This window comes from Electrophorus electricus, chromosome 5 (assembly GCF_013358815.1).
Source record: "Electrophorus electricus isolate fEleEle1 chromosome 5, fEleEle1.pri, whole genome shotgun sequence".
NCBI classification, from domain to species: Eukaryota; Metazoa; Chordata; class Actinopteri; order Gymnotiformes; family Gymnotidae; genus Electrophorus; species Electrophorus electricus.
In genome coordinates this window covers 25,242,606-25,264,293 of record NC_049539.1, presented here as the reverse complement: position 1 = coordinate 25,264,293, position 21,688 = coordinate 25,242,606, and the positions used below count along the sequence as shown (strand labels likewise).

The 21,688-nt window shown below is 38.0% G+C and overlaps 2 protein-coding genes across 2 annotated transcripts; both read left to right on the top strand.

Moving 5' to 3' along the window:
- Positions 1–2,704: 2,704 nt before the first annotated feature.
- LOC118241472 (C3a anaphylatoxin chemotactic receptor-like) lies at positions 2,705–3,724 on the top strand. The gene has a single exon (XM_035526563.1). The coding sequence runs from the start codon at positions 2,705–2,707 to the stop codon at positions 3,722–3,724; it is 1,020 nt and encodes a 339-aa protein (XP_035382456.1).
- Positions 3,725–8,563: 4,839 nt separating this feature from the next.
- LOC118241302 (deoxynucleoside triphosphate triphosphohydrolase SAMHD1-like) lies at positions 8,564–15,752 on the top strand. Its single transcript, XM_035525950.1, has 15 exons — positions 8,564–8,596; positions 8,739–8,917; positions 9,019–9,152; positions 9,481–9,542; positions 9,851–9,988; positions 11,325–11,441; positions 11,618–11,752; positions 11,982–12,058; positions 12,160–12,271; positions 12,352–12,443; positions 12,828–12,934; positions 13,223–13,383; positions 13,659–13,739; positions 15,217–15,321; positions 15,615–15,752. The coding sequence occupies exons 1-15, from the start codon at positions 8,564–8,566 to the stop codon at positions 15,750–15,752; spliced, it is 1,671 nt and encodes a 556-aa protein (XP_035381843.1).
- Positions 15,753–21,688: the final 5,936 nt, after the last annotated feature.

Here is a 21,688-nt window from a genome sequence, read left to right as displayed (position 1 = left end):
TTAACTGACCTAAATGATAAATTGTGAATTATTTTTTTTTGCTCTCTGCTGCTTTACTACTGTGTAACTTCTCTGGTGCCTGTTACCAGTGCTGGATTATCTTGGAATTTCGACTGCCTAGCAGCCTCCACAGGGATTAATCTGGTACTTTGTGTTACCCAACAGAAAGGTAGAGCTGTTGCAGCAGTCAGTGGTAGGTTGCACCATCCTCTTGTATTCTAAAAGTAGCGTTCAGCTCAGCAAGAAACTTGCTGACATGGCATTTTATTGACAGGAAAGGCTTTTTCTATTATAGACATTAAAACCTCAGATTCTACATTGAAGTGATAAATAGACATCAAAAGGTAAGCCAGTCATCGTTCAGATCTGTGCATACAGGCTTTGGTCACCTTCTAGAATATACAGGATACAGAAAAGAAATTAAATTATTGTATGTTTATTGAATTTTGTGCATATCTTTGTGAGACGCCATTACTCTCATTGGACTACCCAACCAATGTTATGCCTGCACAGTTTAATACTAAGTACCTCCTACTTGTTTTATTCCTTCACAGATAAAGATTCCATTTGTTTAGTTCAGATATTTTCAGTTTTACATGCGTCTTGTGAGTATCAAACCATTTCAAAATGTACCGATCTTGTCTTTAGGTAGGACATGAATTAAATATTGAAATACTAGCCTAGAAGTTTACTGCTTTTTTAGAAGCAAAGATGAAAAAACGAGAAAGTGTCAGTCTTGAATGTCTGGTTCGGTCACATTAACTGAGCTGAAATGCACTCTGTCAAAGCATATCCAGACATAATGAAAGTGAAGGGGAGGCTGGAGAGGACTCCAAATTATTCTATAAGGAAGTGTGCCATGTTGTTTATGTATTGTGGCATGATATGGAAGAAAAGTGCTGGAGCTACCTCTGACAAGCTTAGTTGAGGAATTTAAATGTGTTAAGTGATGTCATTGGACGAGTGCTATGTGGAAAATCAGGCCTTAGGTCAGAAGATACCTGGAAAGCAAGGAAAGCAAGAAGGCAAATGATGGCTAGTTTTATTTGTGAGCAGAAATTGGATGCAAGGCACCCAGCAGCAGCATCGCAAGGAAGGCAATGCCAATGGCTTCACTGGGAAAGTGGAGAAAAGGAAAATCACCTGGCAAGAGCTGTGGGATGTGGATGCGAGTTGCATCAACTTTTTGCTTGGAGCAACTTACAACATCCTCCCAACTCTCCAAAACCTGGGACAGTGGGGAGGCAAAGACATTAAGTGTAAATGATGTGCAAGTTGGCACACTGAAGCATATTTTAACAGTGTGTAAGGTTAGCTTGTCACAGGGTTCCTATACATAGAGACACAATCAACTGCGTAGTGTATAGGAGTATTTATTTGATAGTAAGTGCCCAGACTTGATCATGTTGCCAAGTGGTATAAGTAATAAAGGGAATAAGTTTGTCTGAGAGGGATGATGTGTTGAAGCGTACACAAGCAATCTGGAAATTATTTGTAGATGTATGTAAAAAAGTACAGGTCCCACAGTGTTCTGTGTTAAGTACGCTGAGGCCAGACATGGTGTTGTATTCTGAAAGTAAATGGATAGTTTTTTATTCAGTTCCATTTGAAGATGCAGTGGATGAAGGTTTTGAAAAGGAAAATGCTGAAGTACACAGACTTGGTGGCTGAGGTGAGCGAATGCATGTTTGCAGGTGCTTATAAGACCAGTAGAGACAGGTGTCAAAGGATGTGTAGATGTCTGCCACTGCTTGTACAGTTCAGCCTTTGAAGCCATAAATTTATAGAAACTGTAAAGGAGTTATCATAAGTAGCTGAAAGGGCTAGTCAGTAGTTGTGGATGAGGAGAGCTCAGTCTGGATTGGGGTAATGCACCCTAAAGTTGGAGTGGCTGAGATTGTCATGTCATTGTGTAAAGTGGTAGATCCAGATGGAACTGGTGGCATGGAGCAGGTATTAACGGTGCTGGCTCTAGTCATTGTGGAGGCCAGGATGGGTCTGAGCATGGCACTGAGCATGCATTAATGATGGCAGTGGGGCTGAGTATGGCCTTAGTTGCTGGGAAGGCCATCATGGATCTTACGGGTTGTGATTATTAGTGGCATAGTGCTTAAAGAGGTGCAACTGGTTTAAAGTGAGCTTGGAAGGGAGTGAGGCTGGGACACCAAACCTCACTTTTGAGCCTTTCATTAAATTAATGAAAAAATGATTGTTATCCTGTGTATATGAAACATATAAAGTCTGAGAGCTCATTTACTTATCTACATATCAACTGAATAGAATATCTAAACAGTAGAAGAGTTATAATTTTTATAATTTTTTATTTTATATTAGTTTTATCCTTATAGAGAACTGAGTCCTTCTGAGAACTATAATTTTGAATAGTACTATTCTTAGGCTTTATTTTAACAGCACAAAAATTCAGTGCAGGGACTACATGGAGTTTTTAATACAAGTTTAAGATACTGAATGCTGGACACATAGGTGCCACTATAAACATTCACTATTCAGGAGCATCATTAATCCTATTTAATTTAGCATTAATCCTCACAGAGGTCTTTCTCTTTTTGTTATCTTAATCTTTACAGTTTACAGCTCATTATCAAAACTCATCTAGGAAGTGAAGTCATTAAAAGAGGTTTTTGTTGTAAATCAGAATAACTACATTTTCTGTTTTGTTTGCTGTACAGAATCAAGAGACATCATGAATTCTATCGAAGTGACACAAAATGACTATTATTACTATGACTACCCCAACACAACAGATACCCCAACATTGTCTTCACCATCATGCAGAGATGCGATGTGTGTGATCTTAGCAACAGCCAATGTGATCATCTTTGTGCTGGGTGTCACTGGAAATGGTCTGGTGATTTGGATCGCTGGATTCAGGATGAAGAAGTCGATCAACACAACCTGGTACCTCAGCCTGGCCATGTCTGACTTCCTGTCCTGTGCCTTCCTGCCATTTAATGTCGTCTACTTGGTTAAAGGTGACTGGGTCTTTGGGCTCTTCTTGTGCAAGCTCCAGTCCTTAATCATGTTTATTAACATGTTCAGCAGCATCTTCCTCCTCTTCATCATCAGCGTGGACCGCTGTGTGGTTGTTAGGTTTCCTGTGTGGGCGCAGAACCAGCGCACTGTAAAAAAGGCCTCTGTGATAGTCATGCTGGCTTGGATTGTCTCAGCACTGCTCAGCACACCATTAGCCATTTGCCGGAACATCAAGGAAGATCACATGACTTCAATAAAACTGTGTTATTACAGATACACAGATGTTAAAAATCATATTGCCATTGTAGTGTGCCGATTCATTTTTGGATTTGTGATCCCGTTCCTGGTCATCGTCACCTGTTATGCTGTCATCATCCGAAAACTGAAAACCAACCAGATGGCAAAGTCCAAAAAGCCGTTTAGGATCATGGCCGTGCTGATTGTTTGCTTTTTTATCTGCTGGTTTCCATTTCACACTGTTGCTTTCATGGAACTTGACACTAAATATCACAGTCTTGTTCCCACTAGACAAAAAATTACTACCACTCTAGCCACTACAAACAGCTTTATGAACCCGTTTCTTTATGCTTTCATGGGGAAGGATTTTAAGAGGAACTTTTACACAATTCTCTCAAAGATTGAGATTGCAATCGAGGAGGAAGGACGGAGTACAGTCCGAGGGACGTCTATCACCAACTCAGGGGAAGGCCTACGTTCAACTACCGTTTAACGTGTCTTGTGTATGTTTTTGTCTGTCATGAAGATTATCAAACAATTAGGTAAAAAATAATGTGTAAATATTTGTATTTGCTAATGCAATTTTGCCTCTTGCAGAGCTCACTCATGTTATCTTTGTCTAGAGTAGTCTTGGTTTATATGGAAAACAAATGCATTTATCTACTTAAAAAGCATTTCAGGGGACATAAAACATTTGTATAGTTCATATTTTTCTGCAAATTTTGAACATCACAGTCACAATACTTTTTGTTGACTGGTGCGTTCATAGTTTTGAGCATGTTGAGAAGATAATGCATCAAAAGAAGAAATGTCCTGCATCACACTTAAAGGGAAAGGGTGGTATTGTTAAAAGTCCACATTGTTACCTAAGGCTTGTAACTTGATGAATTAAGCCACATTTAGTAATTCTGCACAATAACTAGCTATCACAGGAGGCCACCATGATGGATTACAGGGAACAAAGCTGGCTGAAATCTTAAAACATTATCAGGGTTTTCTCTCTAGCCTTTCAGTCTCCTGCAAACTTTGCCTTTGCTTTATCGCTGCCGTGATTTATCAGAGACTCTGTTGCTTGCCTGTAGCATACATTAACGTTGCTGTTGAAACATGACAGTATTCCTTGGTCACTTAAGACAATGTACCTCCGTTATGGTCTCCATGTTTTTTAAATGGCCAAATTAACCATATGAGCAAGTAAGCAAAGAGTCTCTGATTGGTCACGACAGTTTGTTAACCACTTGTACCTATTTTTGCACACATTGTCTTTGTAATAACTGTAATTGCATGAGTTTTTCCAAAAGCATTCAAGGAATGAAATTCAATTTAAATGTTCAGTGATTTTTCTGAAGTTTTAAACTGTGTTTATTATTGTGTTTGCTTCACCTGAAAATATTGCTGCTGGGTCTTAATACTGGTTGTTTTTCATGTCCTCAGATTTATGGTGAAATTGGCTGATGCTGGTTAAACATGCATTTCCCCCTAATCTATGTCTAATTCTCTCATCCACACAGATCTTTCAGATTAAAGATGAACAAGATAGGAAATCTCACATTTTAATCTTTTGTATATAAACCAAGAAAGAATGCATATTGATTGTGCTGGGTTTTGCATTTTATTTCTGTAGCAAGCATTTGTAATTCGGTGATTTTATTTGCTTTCTTAAAGGTGGTACTTGCAAAAACATCTGCTTTTCTTTGTACATTCTGTAATGCTGTACACTGTATACTTATTATGGGCACTGTATATACTGGATATAGTTCATTAGCTCTTCACTTATAGTGTATTTTTTAAATGCAGAACTTTGCAATGTTGCAAAAAGGACAGGTGATGTTTTGTCCTCACACTTAGTGGTTATTATAGGCATCTCTGCACTTTAACACACTGCATCTCTGCACATTTAACACTTGGCCACTGTCATGTAAAGGTGACAAAACCACTAAATTTGCATGCATCACGTGGTCCATTACAACTTGAGCATTTAACACTCCCTAAAGCAGAAGGTTACATTTCTGGTTTAGTTTTCTTCTGAACAATTAAGCAGGTGTTTCATCCACAGTCATTGCCTACAGGTGTATAACATCAAGCACATAGCCATGAAGTCTTGACAGATGTGTCAAACTGAAGAGCTCAGTGATTTTCAGTGAGGAACTATTATAGGATGCCAAAAGCCAGTCCTGGTCAAGTGTGAAAGTTATCGTGAAACAGAAGAGTCTAGGAGCAATGACAGCTTAACCACGAAGTGATAGACCACACACACACACACACACACACACAAACACACACACACACACACATACACCGCCAAATTCCACTGAGCGATAATACTTATGCTAAAAGACATTGTAGAAAAGCATTTACTTCCAACATTGTGGGAAAAGTTAGAGTTTTTCCAGCATGCCTATGCCCTTCTGCACAAAGTGCGGTACATAAAAACAATGTCCTGCACAGACCTGACCTCAACTCCACTGAAAACCTTTGGGATTGGGATTTGAAAAATACAGCAAGGCCCTTCCCTTCAACATCAGACCGTGACATCACAAATGCCCTTTTGAGGCATGAAATCCTACAGACACATTCCACACTTTTAAAGGCCTTCTCTGAAGAGTTATAGCTGCAAAGTGGTGGCTACCTCCATAATTTTGGAATGTCCCACAACTTATCTACTATAAACAGATACATCAATTGGTTAAAACATGTCACAGATGAAAACAGGGACCAAGCGTGACTTTTGAATGCAAAAGTTGAATGAAGACTAAAAAGAACTTAGAAGTGACAGGGACCACACCACCCTGCACAGGGAACACAATGGGCACCATGCCACCACTGTGCCCACCAATGCCTACATGGTGCAGCAGAGACACTTCCCTCCTGCATCTACAATCAGCAGCCACCTGGACAGGGGTTACTCAGTTCTGCCTGACAGTCTGGAACTGCTTCTGTACCATGATAAATATTTCTGTCAGTCCGACTTCAGGCTAATTACCCTAAATCCAGCTGTCAGGCCTAAACCAGGACTTGACCCGATTTCTTACTGCAGTAATTCTCAACATGACTGGAGCCGAGTTTTTTACTCTGGGCAGAATATGCGCAACATTCATAATTTGCTGGATTCACTGTCCCCCATCAGCTGAACGTATTCTGCCTACAGCTGGACTCACTGTCCCATGTCAGCCATACAGTACACAGTGTGAGGAGTACTGCTGGTGCTGTCTTTGGTCTGCATCTCACAGGAATGAGAGAGGAGAGCATCAGGTGGCCAGGTTACATATACAGTAGTGTGCAAAAATCTTAGGCACCTAAAGAACAGTTCATTTATTTCCTCCTGACAAGCTTTTGTTTGATAGTTTAATAATTACATTGATCAAAGGTTATTACTAGTATCAATGTGAAGCAGTAAAATTGTAATGCATACAAAGTTCATTTTCACAATGATCATGTGTGACAGACGTGGAAGAGTCTGCAGAGGCTGTGGTGAACATTATGCTGCCTGCAGCACCATCCAACATCTGACACAGGAATTTCTGAAACATCTAATATATATATTCAATCTATATATGAGGGACAAACACAACAGGCTTATAAAGAACACAACATAATAATATAAGAGATACACACCACTGCAATGCCACTGCTGTATAAGGGAAGCTAACAGCGGCAGTCACACAGACCAGAACATGGCCTGTTGGTCATAATGGTCATGTTGCTATCAGGTGATTTAAGTAGCATCTAGCAGGCTCACATCCAGCCAAGGTTGTTTAATTAAAAGGTTATGGGACATTGTGTCCAAGACTGTGTTTTAATGGGGCTGAGAGAGAATCTGGGAGAATTAAAATCAGAATAGTGCTGTTGGAAGAACAAGTACCTGCTCTGATTTACATCACGGTGTGAGGGCAGAACTGTGAACGGCAGAAGCAGTTTTCTATAATTATTTGCATATCTTTTAAATTTTATTATATGAATTATATTTTAATGGTTATAGGTCAGTTCTATAGTTGAAAATTGCCTACCATGCAAAAATGTCCAGCCAATCATGGTCTTGTAGTCAGAAACCGACCCCAAGTATCTTGCATGTGCTTATACAATATTGAGACTGTAACCCAGGTTATGTTACTCACATGGGTTAGGGACTGTTTCCTTTATAATTCTTAAAAGCTCCATAAAGAAATCCAAGTTAAAACGTATAATGAGTGTACAGCCAGTTATACTGCAGAATTTTAAGTACATGCCTTAATGGGATATACTGAACCAGTCTTGCCAAAGGGTTGCACCTTTTGTTGCCAACTCAACATGTCCTGGCTGGTTATTTCTTTGCCACCCTGTGGATTACTGCTACAGCTGACCTTTCTCACTCTGCTGCCAACCGCATTTACAGAGATGTCTTTGCTTTCATCATCTATGTCTCAAAGAGTCTCTTCTTGAGCTTTGATTTAAGTTTGCAGAGTGCGTTGTGAGGCATGTGGATAAGCACAAATGGTTGGCAGAGCTGGTGCTACTGGCTAAAGGAACAAGAAGTGTCAGGGAAAGGAGTTTAAACAGTGCAGTACAGACTTTATTTAGTTTTGTCTTTTGAGATCTCAATAGTAATTTTATTTCTTTTTAGTTGGATAAAACCTATTTTAACTCAGTCCAACCTAACCTGTGAGGCGTCGTGTCAGTGCTGTCTGTGGTCTGTAGCTCTCATGAGTGAAAGAGGTGGAGCATCATGATCTCATGCTGTCACATATACAGCAATGCACAAAAATCTAAGGCACCTACAGAAAACTAGTTAGTTATTATTAATATCTATGTGAAGCAGCTAAATTATAATGCACACAAAGCAAAATACATTGTGCCTGTTCACATAGATAGAGGAATATAATTGGTGTGTAATTTAAGCTTAAATTTAGTTGATCCAGTAAACCCAGTACAAGTGGATGGGGGGGGGGGGGGGATTTGTGATATTCTAAATGGGGATTGTTCAAGTTAGAGAGAGGTGCAAAACAAAGCCATGAGACCTTGTATAACTCTTACCATGTATATAAGTTTACTATGTAGATTTATGAAATGGTCTCCACAAACCATTTCATATCAAATAAAGGATGATTGAAAATGAATTAACATGATGATCATTATTATTCACTCATTATATTAACTTGTTGATTCAAACTGGTAGGACCAGTCATAAAGCTTCTCAGCTGACAAGGCTACAGTCCAGCCCACAGGTGAGGAGCACTATAAATACATGATCACTGTAATTACACAAACACCGTAGTCCTCTCAACATTCATTCACTATCACACAATACTTTAGTTCTGTAGAGTGAGGTCTGATATTTGAAAGCAGCTGATTAAAAATGGCAGAACAGAATAAGAAAGACAGCAGGAAGGTAAGATAATGTGGACAACACTATATTAACTAAAAAGGAGATCTGTCATTTGCAGTTAATTATTTCTTAAGCAGTGTGTGTGTGTGTGTGTGTGTGTGTGTGTGTGTGTGTGTGTGTGTGTGTGTGTTTGTGTGTGTGTGTTTTCGTGAAGATCTTCAAGGTCTTCAATGACCCCATCCATGGTCACATTCAGTTGCATCCTCTGCTGGTGAAGATCATCGATACTCCACACTTTCAGCGCTTAAGAAACATCAAACAACTTGGAGGAGGTTATTATGTCTTTCCAGGGGCTTCCCACAACTGCTTTGAACACTCCATTGGGTACAATTACTTTATACTTGAAATACTTTATTGGGAATTATGACATTAGCTACAAATAACAGTATGGTGACAATGATAATTAATCTCATTTTTATTATCAGTGTGGCACATTTAGCAGGGAAGCTTGTAAAAAATCTGCATGATTCCCAAAAGAAAGAAAGAACAAATGAAGAGAAAGAGAAAGAGGAGAAAGAGGAACTCTGTGTGCAGATTGCAGGATTGTGTCATGACCTGGGTAAAATATTATTGACTATTAGTGTTTGACCATTACCAGTACTAGTGAGACTCTGCTTACATTATGTACATGTACAGAAATAATAAATATATATATATATGTGTATGTGTAATTATACTGTGAGTGCATATATGTCAAGCAGAGTCTCACTGGTACTGGTAACGGTACTGGTGTATTGTACAAACATAATACAGAATACATAGAATAAAGTAGGTGGGGAGTTAAGTCTATATGTGTGGATATTGTTTGATGTTTGAAGCAAATTGTGATTAGTTCAATTAACATTTATTACACTTAATCCAGACTGATAGTGTATTTCTGATTTAAGGCCATGGGCCATTCTCTCATTTATTTGAGGAATTTATGAAGAAAAAGGATCCAAACTGGAAGGTACAGCATTACCACTTGTAATTAATGTTAACTTTCTCATAAACCTAAATAAGTGTTATTAGTATTTTAGTATTGAATGTATTTTTTTATTTGTTTATTTGAAAAAAAAATACATCTCACTACATCTCAAAATTATTTCATTATTGTTTTTTGTTGTTGTTTATTCTTAAATATCTGCTTTTCTGAACTTTTTTCTCGACATTATTTATGTATAATCATGTTTTCAACTAAAACAAACTATAAAAATATAAAAATAGTCATAATATTGGACATTTTCACCTTCAAACCTTTGTTTTCCATTGAGACAGCATGAAGAGCAAGGAATCACAATGTTTGAAGACCTGATAAAAGACGAAGAAGTTGATAAGGAAATGGAAGAATGCAAAATTGAACCCCAGGATATAAAATTCATCAAGGACCTGATCCGTGGCATAACAGCTTCTGAGGTATGGACTCACATGACACTCTGCTTTATACTAGACCACGTAGAACATTTTAGTAATATAAATGAGATGCATTTAAGACAAATGTAATTCCTTCATGTATGAGATTGTGAACAATAACAAAAATGATAAGAATTAATAGTTTTTACTGGAAATTTCATTCCCAAACCTTTTCTTTCCCTTTGGAATATCATGAAAAGCAAAGGGTCAAAACGTTTGAAGAACTGATAAATAAAGAATACAAAATTACATCCCAACAATTTGAAAACATCAAGAAGCTCATCCGTGGCAAGACAGATCCTGAAGTATGTATTCATATGACACTCTGATTTATACCATACAACATAGATCATTATAGGAAAATAAATGAGGTACATTTAAGACGTGTCCAATTTCTTCATGTATGAGTTTTGAACAATAACAAACAAGATAATTAATAATACCTCTTATTGGAAATTTCACCTCCGAACCTTTGTTTTCTCTTTGGAATATCATGAAAAGAAAAGGATCAAAGAGTTTGAAGAACTGATAAGCAAGGAGAGAACAATGGAATATAAAATTAAATCCCATCACATCGAATTCATCAAGAAGCTGATCTGTGATGAGATAGATTGTGAGGTATGCACTCGTATTAAACTCTGCTGTATACCAGAACATGTAGAACCTTATAGGAAAATTGTATTTAAGACAAACAGAATTTGAATGCATAAGATGACAAACTTTTTCTTAGTCAGAAAAGGTGATATACTGTCCTAGAAGATCATGTCTTTCTGTTTTAATACATTCCAAAATGTTAAAAGGCATAATGTTTACCTGTTGTGCTGGTGATTGGACAGTTTGGTTGGCTAATGCAGTGCACAAAAATACAGTTTCCTTTGTGTTTGCTTATGTATATCTCATATAATCAGGCAGTTATAGCTGATGGATGGGTATTCTTACAAAACAAAAAACAAAAAAACAAATGCTATTGTTTTCCAAGGGATCTTAAAGTCATTCTTCATTGTTTAGTTAGAGAAACTCAAGGTTCAAAGGGATGTACTTTATAATTTGATCACTCCTTGCTAAGCAAATAGCCAGTCTGAAGGACCTATTCTCTGTATTTTCCATTGACATAATAATGGGGTACAGTTCCTCTTCAGTCTTCAGCAGCTATTAACCATAGTTCAACACGTCATACATTAAAATATGTTGGTATAGCATGTGGATAATGAGAGTAATGTCATTGTTTTGAAGTACACAGCCAAATTTCTCCAACAATAACAAAAATGATAATAAATAATACCTTTTATTTTAATTTCATCTCCAAAATGTTGTATTTCCTTTGGGATATCATGAAAAGGAAAACATCAAAGTGTTTGAAGAACTGATATACAGGGAAGCAATGACAGAATATAAAATTGAATCTCGTCACATTGAAATCATCAAGAAGCTGATCCGTGGCAAGAAAGATCCTGAGGTATGTATTCATGACACTCTGCTTTGGAACAGTCGACCTAGAACATTATAGGAAAAGAAATGAGGTGCATTTATGAGCAATTCCTTCATGAGTGAGATTGTAAACAATAACAAAAAAGATAATAAATTATACCTTTTATTGGAAATTTCACCTCCAAACCTTTTTAATTGGGACAGAATGTAAATGAAGAAATCAAACAGCTTGATGACCTGTTAAAAGACAAATGCACTAAGGCAGCAGGAAATTATGAATTGAAATCTGAGCATATTAAAACCATTAAGGAGCTGTTCCATGACAAGACAGACTCTGAGGTATGGACTCAAATAACACTCTGCTTTAGACCATGTAGAGCCTTGTAGGAATATAAATGAAGTGCATTTAAGACAGCTGGATTTGAATGCACAAAATGGTGTAAACTCTTTCTTAATGTAAGCCAGAAAAGGTGCTTCACTGTCCTAGTGACCATAGACCAACACTTCAGAGCATTAATACCGTGTTGATGTGGCATGGGAATAATGGTACTAATGTAATTGTTCACAGCACAAGTCTTTCCTGTACGAGATTGTGAACAATGCCAAAACTGGCATTGATGTGGACAAAATGGATTATTTCAGTCGGTGAGTTTTTATGAACTGTAAACTTGTCTTTAATCTCTCCAAGATTCAGTTGAAGACTGAATTCTATTTTATGACACATACTACATTTATCCTTTATCCAGAGACTGTCACCATCTGGGTATGACATCCAACTTCTCCCACGAACGTTACATGGTGTTTGCACGGGTTTGCACTAATGATGATGGAGCCGAGCACATCTGCATGAGAGACAAGGTGATCGCATAAACAGGGAAGTGTTTGTTTTAGAACGACGTCCAATCACCATTCTGAGTTTTTTTTTTTCTCTCCATCAGGAAGCATTAAACATGTACGAGCTCTTTCATGTTCGGAACCTGCTTCACCACACTGCCTACCAGCACAAGGTTAAATGGGCAGTTGAAATCATGTAAATTAATCCTGATTCTATAAAACCATATCATACTTTCCATGTGGGGTTGTTACATCCTGTGACATGCACTATTTAGTGTGTGTATCCTAGGCATAATGGGTCTGCCTTGGTTTGCATGGGAATCAAGACTCTGCCTCCTGCTCTCATCGTTCTCAGATCACAGATTGATTTCTGTCCTAAAATCAGAGCTTCTGTGCAACTAAACAATGTGCTGTATATTTGTATGTTTGGAAAGTTCTAAACCAGAAGAGTAGGTTTTCATTTCCTTTTCAGTATTTTTGAACTTTGATTATGTTAGAGAGAGAGGCAAGTTTTTTTGTGATTTCTCTCTTTTTTTTAGTCTCTTTTTACTGTGATCTTTGTTGTTGTTGTTATTCTCAGGATATTTGATGCACTCAAAGAGGCTAATAAACACATTAAACTGGGGGGAAAAAACCTCGCCATTTCTGAAGCAGCAGGAGATCCAAAAACCTACCTGCAACTCACAGGTTTTCCCTCTGTCTCTGTAAAAAATAGACTGTGCTTTAGCAGGCATACATAAAATAATGCATATTACATAAATAGCAGTCACAATAATCACAACTTGAAGTGAGATATATTAAGTAATGGCTAATGAATAAACTTCAGCTATCAATGCAAAAATCCAAGGAATCATGATTGATTTTCTAAAGCTCTGATATGAAGATATTCATATATCACTCAAGAAAATAAACTCAAGAAACAGTGGTTTTAGTAGAAACTTTTATTTAGTTTTTTTCCTCCCTTATGATCTACAGATGACATTCTTCATCAGATCCGATGGAGTTCAGACGACAAGCTCAAAACAGCACAGGAAATAATTGAGAGAATTGAAATGCGCAGATTGTACAGGTACATTGATGGGAGAACATTTGAGCCTGACAAAGTGAAACCCCTGAATGATAATAAAAAGTTGGAGGTTAGTCATGCACCTTTTTACTAGATAGGGATTATGTTCTTTATGCCTATAGGAATGGCATGTTAATGAGAGCACAGAAGTGGGAAAAAAATGTATTACTTATTTTACCACCAAACATGCAAGTTCAAGCAACTGATGAGAAGAAAGAAGGTGATCTGCAAGTTGTAATAAAATAGTAGACAAGTACTTACACAGATAACCCAGAGTCTAGAGCTTTGGTTTCAAAATCTGTACTTCATACTGTACTTCAGTACATTATAACTCCCCACCAACAGAAAAAGCTGAAAACCTGGGTGGACACAATCAAGAGACAACCTAGTGACCATCAGCTCTCTGCAGAAGACTTTATAGTCAAGGTAAGTACAGAAAAATACTATAAACACCAACAGTGCAGTACAGGGAAATATTGTATACTGTAACGCTGCTGGCTCGAGTGCCGCAGGGTGCGGGGCAAGGCGCGCAGAATTCCTCGTTCGTGCAAGACATTTATTAGCATTAAACATGGACAACACAAGAGACACTGACATACAACTACACAGGTGAACATTATTAAACATTTAACACTAACGATATACACTTAAATACGAAAGGTAGAAACAAACACAGACGTTACGTGCTACAGCTACTGTTTACATTAATGACTCACAAAGACACATAGCTAGTGACAATGACCAACAAAGGGAGCACACACAGACAGGAGTTTAAATAGACACACAAGACTTTAACATTTAACCCTATACTCGTGTGTGCAATCGTGCAATCGTGTGGTTACAAAAACAGAGACACAGTACATTTGTGAATCTGCCTGCACGCGGCGGGCTGTACCATGTGACTTATGAGGGGAGGAGCAGTCCGTGAAATATACATTTGCAGTGTAGCAGACATGATTTTTCATTGGTGGAGCTTCAGTTTGGCTGTGCAGCACAGAACCAAATTTTAACTATTAAAATACTAAAGCTTCTTATAGTCTTCTAACTCCTGAAATACACTTGGCTTGTAATCTGCATTGTCTTTATCTTAACAAATATTCAATTCAAAAGATAATCAGATAATCAAGCTCAGAGGTACGTGACTAGTAATCAGGTCAAGACTGATCAGCACCAGGTTGCCACTGTTGGGTACCTGATCAAGGCTGTAACGGTGAGCGGTAAGGAGGCGAATGCAAGTGCGGAGAAGAGCAAGATTTATTAGAGGCAAATCCAAATTCAGATTCGTCAGAGTAGTCCAGGGTCATTGAGCCAATACTAAGAGTACGAGGATACATGATAAATAAAATAAATAAAAAAACCACACCACACGAGGCCAAACAAGTGAAGCAGGCTATAATAGAGGCTAGGATAAACACAAAAGGTATGGAATGCAAACTTATGGATATGGGCTTTCAAATACATAAATAAAGGTCATTCAAACATCCATCCATACAACCAGTGAACAGCAAAGACACAGGGAATAAGACAGGGTTTAAATACATGAACATAAGACTAGAAACAAGGAAAAGGTGTGGAAAACCAAATGAGTGGTGGAGAATACAAAGCTACGGAATGGAACCAAAATAATACATATGACAGGGAAACCTTGGAACATGGAAGCTAGGAGGGACCAGCTGAGACAAAGGCCCTTAACCCTCAATTGCTCAAGTTGTGTTCAGTCATAATTGTAAGTTGCTTTGCATAAATGACAGCTATATGCTGTAAATGTAAAGAGAAAATGTGCATTTGAAAAAAGAAAAAATTAAAACAAAATATTTGTCTAGAGCAGTTCACTTAGTCATACATGTACTTATACACTTTTAATCTATAATTGTTACTGAAATAATTGTCTCCATCATTACAGCTTGCAAAATTCAATTATGGGATGAAAGACAAGAACCCTATTGATTCTCTGCTATTCTACAGCAAAGAAGATCCATCCAAACCATTCACAATGTCCAAAAATAAGGTACTAGATTGGGAAACTGTTTTATTTGATAGTTATCTGTTATTCCACTTGTGTGATACCAATTTTGTAATATTAGAGTTAGTTAACATCCAAGAAACTGCACATACTAAAGTCTATACAAGCAGGTCTACATGTATGTGCATGTGCTGGAGTTTACTTACATGGACAATAGCAGCACTGCAGGACATTTCTGACTGATTTAAATACAACTTTGTTTTTTAACAGTGACTTGTGAATTGTTTCAACTTTTTAATTTAACTGTGTGATGTGTGAATTGTTTCATGTTTTTACAGGTCTCATACTTCCTGCCTAAAAGATTTTCCGAAACCAAAGTCATGCTTTTCTACAAGGGAGAAAAAAAAGATGTTGAAAAATTGGCCAAAGAGAAAATTGAAGCATTTTGGGAAGAAGTGAAAAAAACAGATCAGTAAGAGTTAGGTGGTTAGTGTGAAACACAAACACATTTTAAAGCACTAAACTTCAAATTGCTTTCAAATGACTAAACTCCTTTAACACTGATAGAAACAGTTAGGATATTTTTTCAACAGTAGTGATTTTAGAAAGTTAAAACACTAAAAGTAGTAATGGTGATACATAGAGGACCACAATAACTGAGTCCATATGAAGTTTTAGTTAGTTTAATTACATGGGGATTTCTGAAACAGCTAATATATATCTTGTTCATATACATTCAAATATATTTTACTCTTACATGGGCATTTCTAAAACAGCTAATATATCTTCTACATATGCATTCCAATATGTTTTAATCTTACATGTGGAAATCTGAAGTAGCTAACATATCTTTGACATGTAGACTGCACTGTAGTTATTACCCCTTCATCAGTACAGTTCACTACAGTTATTAGCCCTTAATGAGTACACTAATACTGTGGTTATTCCTGGGATCTTCTTTATATATATAATGAATGTTTTGTACTTCCTGAAAGATTATGGGTTAAATTATCACTTGAAAAATGTTTTTATTGGGATCAATATTATTATTTAGTTATAGGAATGTAACAAAATTCAAGAATAAATAATTCCATTACTCTCCCATCTTTTTATAACTGTTCTAAATATACACACTGCTCTGAACATACACACTGCTATGAACCTCCTGCTCTGAAGATATACACTGCTATAAACCTCATGCTATGAACATACATAGTGCCATATGAAACTCGTCCGTATTTCCTTAAACGCATGTGAAGCTCAGTCATCTGAACAGCATTGATAAATGGCTTAATTATGATCAGCTGTATGGCTGAATGAAAATTAATGCCTTTGACAGACAAATCCCATCATTAAGAGGGAGAATGGGGTGATTGAGGTAAGTGATGTTCTATGAGCTAACCATAGAGGGTCTAAAGGAGAAAGAGCAGTTTATCAGTGAAACCACTAGGGGAAGTGTTTTTGTACAAGACTTTCTTCATGTGGACAGGAAAGAGAAATATTCAGTTTATGCGAAAAAAAGAGATGCGAAAGATCATTGCATTCATCTGACCGCTAACAACAGATCCCATCATTAAGAACTCCAGGTGGGTGTTCCATGAGTTTGTGTGATCTGTGTAGTGTATCTAATACCACCACACACAGCAGTCTCCCACAGACCCCTTATGATGTTCATGGCCAAGTTTCCCTGCTATCTACGGTGGGAAGCTGCAAAGAGAGTAGGGCCAAGATAGTCGAGAGAAAGCTTCAGTGATTTACATCTTAACTCTTAAAAAGTTCTTTAAATCCCATAGATGGGCATTATTTCAATTAAATGTTTTTAAAATATGTACTTAATTATTTTTGATCATGCTGAAATTTGTATTTTGATGGACAGTTTGTGTATTTGAAATTTATTTTTTAAATTATTTTATTGTTTTCTCATTTTATTGTCAAATAAGACACATTTTTATCCCTAGGTTAAAAGTGTTGAAAAAATGACTACGATTAATACAATCTCAGTCTTTATCTAAATTCAAGTGAATCACAGGACATGTCCTGTCGGGTCCAGCAACTCTCACCCCCTCCACCTGCACCCACTGTATTGCACAAATACCCGCCCCTACTCTGATTGGCTCTGACCCTGACAGTTACACACCACCTCACCCCTTCATGTCTAAATCTATCCAACCTAAACAATGAAGGCAATGAGTACTAGCCAATCAGAGGAAGAGTTGCAGTCAGCAATGTGTTCATTGTGAACTACCAGATTTCACTTGTGTTCTTTGTGACCTGTAGCTTGACAAGAAAGAGGCTGGTTTAGTGTTTGGTGCAAATTTCCTTGAAGATAAAGACATTTCCCTGTTTGCCTGTACTGTACTGAGTAGATATGGGACTACTATATGGGATTTTGTGTGTGGGTGGGTGGGGGTGATTTAACAACCTTTAAAAATCAGACATCCTTGTGCTTTTGAATATTTAATACAAGCGGCACCCATGCTGGGACAAATCAGTTTTCATAGTGTTACACCCTTGTGACATTACAAGTTTGTTCTTCGTGCTGTGTTTTACAGGTTATCGAGGGTGTACTATAAGGAAACCTGTGAGCCACAGAGATAACTCATAGACGACGTGATTAAACAATGGGAAACCTTTGTCACTTATGTGTTGGTGCCCCGTAGTGTCTTGGTCAGTAGTCACCATGCGTGCCACAGTAGACGCAGCTCTGAGTTTGTCCAATCACTGTCAGTTGTAGGCTCTCTTTGAGATAGGGTGTTGAGTTTGAATAGGGCCTTATGAGTTAGCACTTTGCTGTCTGGCTAGGTTCTTAGATAGAGCCTTATAAGTATACTTGATCTTTATGCACAGGGCCTCGAGTGGTTAGTTGTAATGCTTCTTAAATATGAGATTTGAGTTGTTAAGACAGTGGACACGTAAAGCTTCTCCATTAGGAGGTTCAAGTTGATACAGTTTTATATATATATGCTCATGAGAGGGGTAGGTAATAGGGCCATAACAGGCACATTAACTTCTCAATAATGCAACCCAGTGCATCTAGGCATCAAGACAACCTGCTGAAGTTTAAATTGAGCATCAGAATGGGGAACAAAGCTGATTTAAGTGACTCGGAACATGGCATGATAGTTGGTGCTACATGGGCTGGTCAGAGTATTTCAGAAACTGTTGACCTACTGGGATTTTACAACCTGTTGCTGTCATTGTTTGGCAACAGCCTGTCTCACCACAAAGACCAAGAGTCCCGACACACCCTCTATTTTTGCTGTTGCTGGTGAACACACTGATTTACCAATGTTTTTAGTAAATCCTAAACAGCTCAGTTACCACCTTACCAAACTGCCAGACACCACACCCCTCAAGAGTCATTTCTTTTTTTTCCCTGAATCAGCTGACATGGAGGAATACATCACAGAATCACTAAAGCTCAGCTACAAACGGCCCTCAACATTTGTATTTTTTTGTTTGTTTGTTTTTTGTGAAGAAGAAAAATGACAGGGGTTAACGCAGTGTATAGATTATCGTGGATTAAATGTTATTATACTGAATAATCACTACACGCTTCTACTAGTCCCCTCAGGTCTGGAACAGCTTCACCAGCCCACAGCATTTACTAAATTATGGTTATACCCTGATATGTATCAGAGAGGGTGATGAGTGGAAGACCGATTTTATTACTGTGAGGGACCACTATGAACTCTTGGTTATGTCTTACAGCTTGGTAAACACTGCTTCAGTTTTCAGTCCTTTGTCAGTGAAGTCTTCAGAGATGTTAAATAAATGGGTAGTGGTCAACATTGGTATTTTTGTCACGGTTGGCCCCTTATAGTGTCATTATTGTCATGGTTTCCCTGTCTTGTGTTATTGTTTGCTTTACTTCCTTATTGTGGTTCCGTTCCTTAGTTTCTTCACCTCTTATTATTTGCACCTGTGTCTTGTTTAACTCTTATTAGTTCATGTATGTAAACATTGTCTTGTTCCCTGTGTTTCTGTCTGGTTATTGTAATTCCTAGCCTGTATGTGATATACTGTATATACTGAATGTAAATCAAAGCCTCTGTGTGTTAATCCATGCTTTCATGTTTCCTAGCCTTGTTTTTATTCTAACCTTCGTTTATCCTAGTGTCACGGATGGCCACCCTCCTGGCGTCCCTGTTACCATGGTTTCCATGTCATGTCTGTTTTCCTTTACTTCCTGGTAGGTCCGTTCCTTAGTTTCGTTTTCTCCTCGTCTGGTTTTCCACACCTGTTATTACTTTCACCTGTGTCTAGTTTAATTAGTTCATATATTTAAACCCCATCTGGTTCCCTGTGTCTCGGTTTTTCATTCTTTAACGTAGAGCGGTAAGGAGGCTAACGCAAGTGCGGAGAAGAATGAGCTTTATTAGGAGCAAATCCCGAGTAATGGCCATTAGGGTAGTGCAGGGTCAGTATAGTGATGCGGAGAGTAAGAGGATTCATGACAAGAACAAGGCTAGGATACACAAACAACTAATAAACACAAACAGCGTCTAAAACGAAACACACGGAGGCTTGAATAAACAAAGGCTAGAATAAATAAACATGACATTACATACACGGAATACATACAGCGGTTAGATTTGGGTAAACGATGAACCTACTTGCATACAGTGAACAGCCGAGACACAGGGAACCAGACAAGGTTTAAATATATGAACTAATTAACTCTAAACCAGACACATGTGAAAGTAATAACAGGCGTGGAAATACAGACAAGGGGGCTGGGGTGGAGAAGATGAAACCAAGAAATGGAAATACAAAGATGTAAAGGAAAACAGCAACATGACAGGAAAACCATGGAAACAGGGATGCCAGGAGGGTGACCATTAGTAAACTTTGTTAATCAGTATGATGTTTGTGCTCAGAGTAAAAACCCTCGCCAGGTTGGATTGCTGGAACCACTCCTGATTCCCAATCACCCCAGCCATGGATTTTGTAACGCATCTACGCCTCTCGCAAGGCTATGGAGAGAGCTGAAGCTCTTTTCCACAATAAGTTTCACTTTTTTGACATAGGAGAGGACATTGTGTCAGATAGGGGTTATTTAGTTCATCTTGAGAGTCTGGAACTCCTTCTGTACCATGATAACCTGAAGTCAGACTGACAAATATTTATCACCCCAAATCCAATTGTCAGGCCTAAACCAGGACTTGACCCGTTTTCTTACTGCAGTAATTCTCAACATGACTGGAGCCGAGTTTTTTTTTTACCCTGGGCAGAATATGTGCAACATTCAAAATTCACTGGACTCACTGTCCCCAGTCAGCCGAACGTATTCTGGCTATGGCTGGTGTGCGGCCCCTTCTGCCAGACGTCTCCGTGTGTGTGTGTGTGTGTGTGTGTGTGTGTGTGTGTGTGTGTGTGTGTGTGTGTGTGTTTGTTCGTTCGTTCTTATGGCCACGCCCTCCCTGTGTACCACCCCTACTCCTCGTTTTGTGTCGTTATCGAGAGTGTTTACAAGTCTCTTGTTTATTAGGGGATGTTGTCTGTGTTTAACTTTGCGTTAGCCTGTGTGCTACATTGTCTGTTGTTTAGTATTAATAAACATCACTTTGTCACACTCGGCTTGTTCCTGTGTCCTGCCTAGCCTCCGACGTCGCAGCTGGACTCACTGTCCCGTGTCAGCCGTACAGTACAGTGTCAGGTGTAGTGTCAGTGCTGACTTTTGTCTGTATCTCACAGTAATGAGAGAGGCAGAACATCAGGCGTGTCAAATGTACAGTAGGGTGCAAAAATCTTAGGCACCTAAAGAAAACTGTTCATTTATTTCCTCCTGACAAGCACTTCTTGGATGGTTTAATAATTACATTCATCATCATTACTAGTATCCATGTGAAGCAGTAAAATTGTAATGCATACAAAGCATTACCAACAGTCTAAATTGTGATTGTTCAAGGTGGAGAGAGATGCATGTCAAAGCCAAGAGACCTTGTGTAACTCCATAGTAGTTTATTATACAGATGTAAGAAACTGTAACGCTCTGAGCACAAGCAAAGATGGTAAGAGACGAGCATGCGGTAAGGTGAATAGAGTTTATTAGAGGACGCGGGTATTCCACAGTCGTAATTCTTAAATATGTTTTTTTTGAATGTTGTCAACCTTTTCTGTGTAATACTGGTTACTATTTACATACATTATTATAAAAATATAAAAACAGTCATAGAAAATGTACCTAAATGACCAGTTTTATTTGATATTTTCATTTGTTTTCACCCTTGTTTTCCCATTAAGATAGCATGAAGAGCAAGGATTCAAAACGTTTGACAACCTGATAAAACGCAAAGAGGTTGATACAGAAATTAAAACATATAATCACAAACGAGGATATCAGCTTTATCAAGGACCTTATCTGTGGCTAAATAGATTCAGATGTATGTACTCATGACACTCTGCTTTA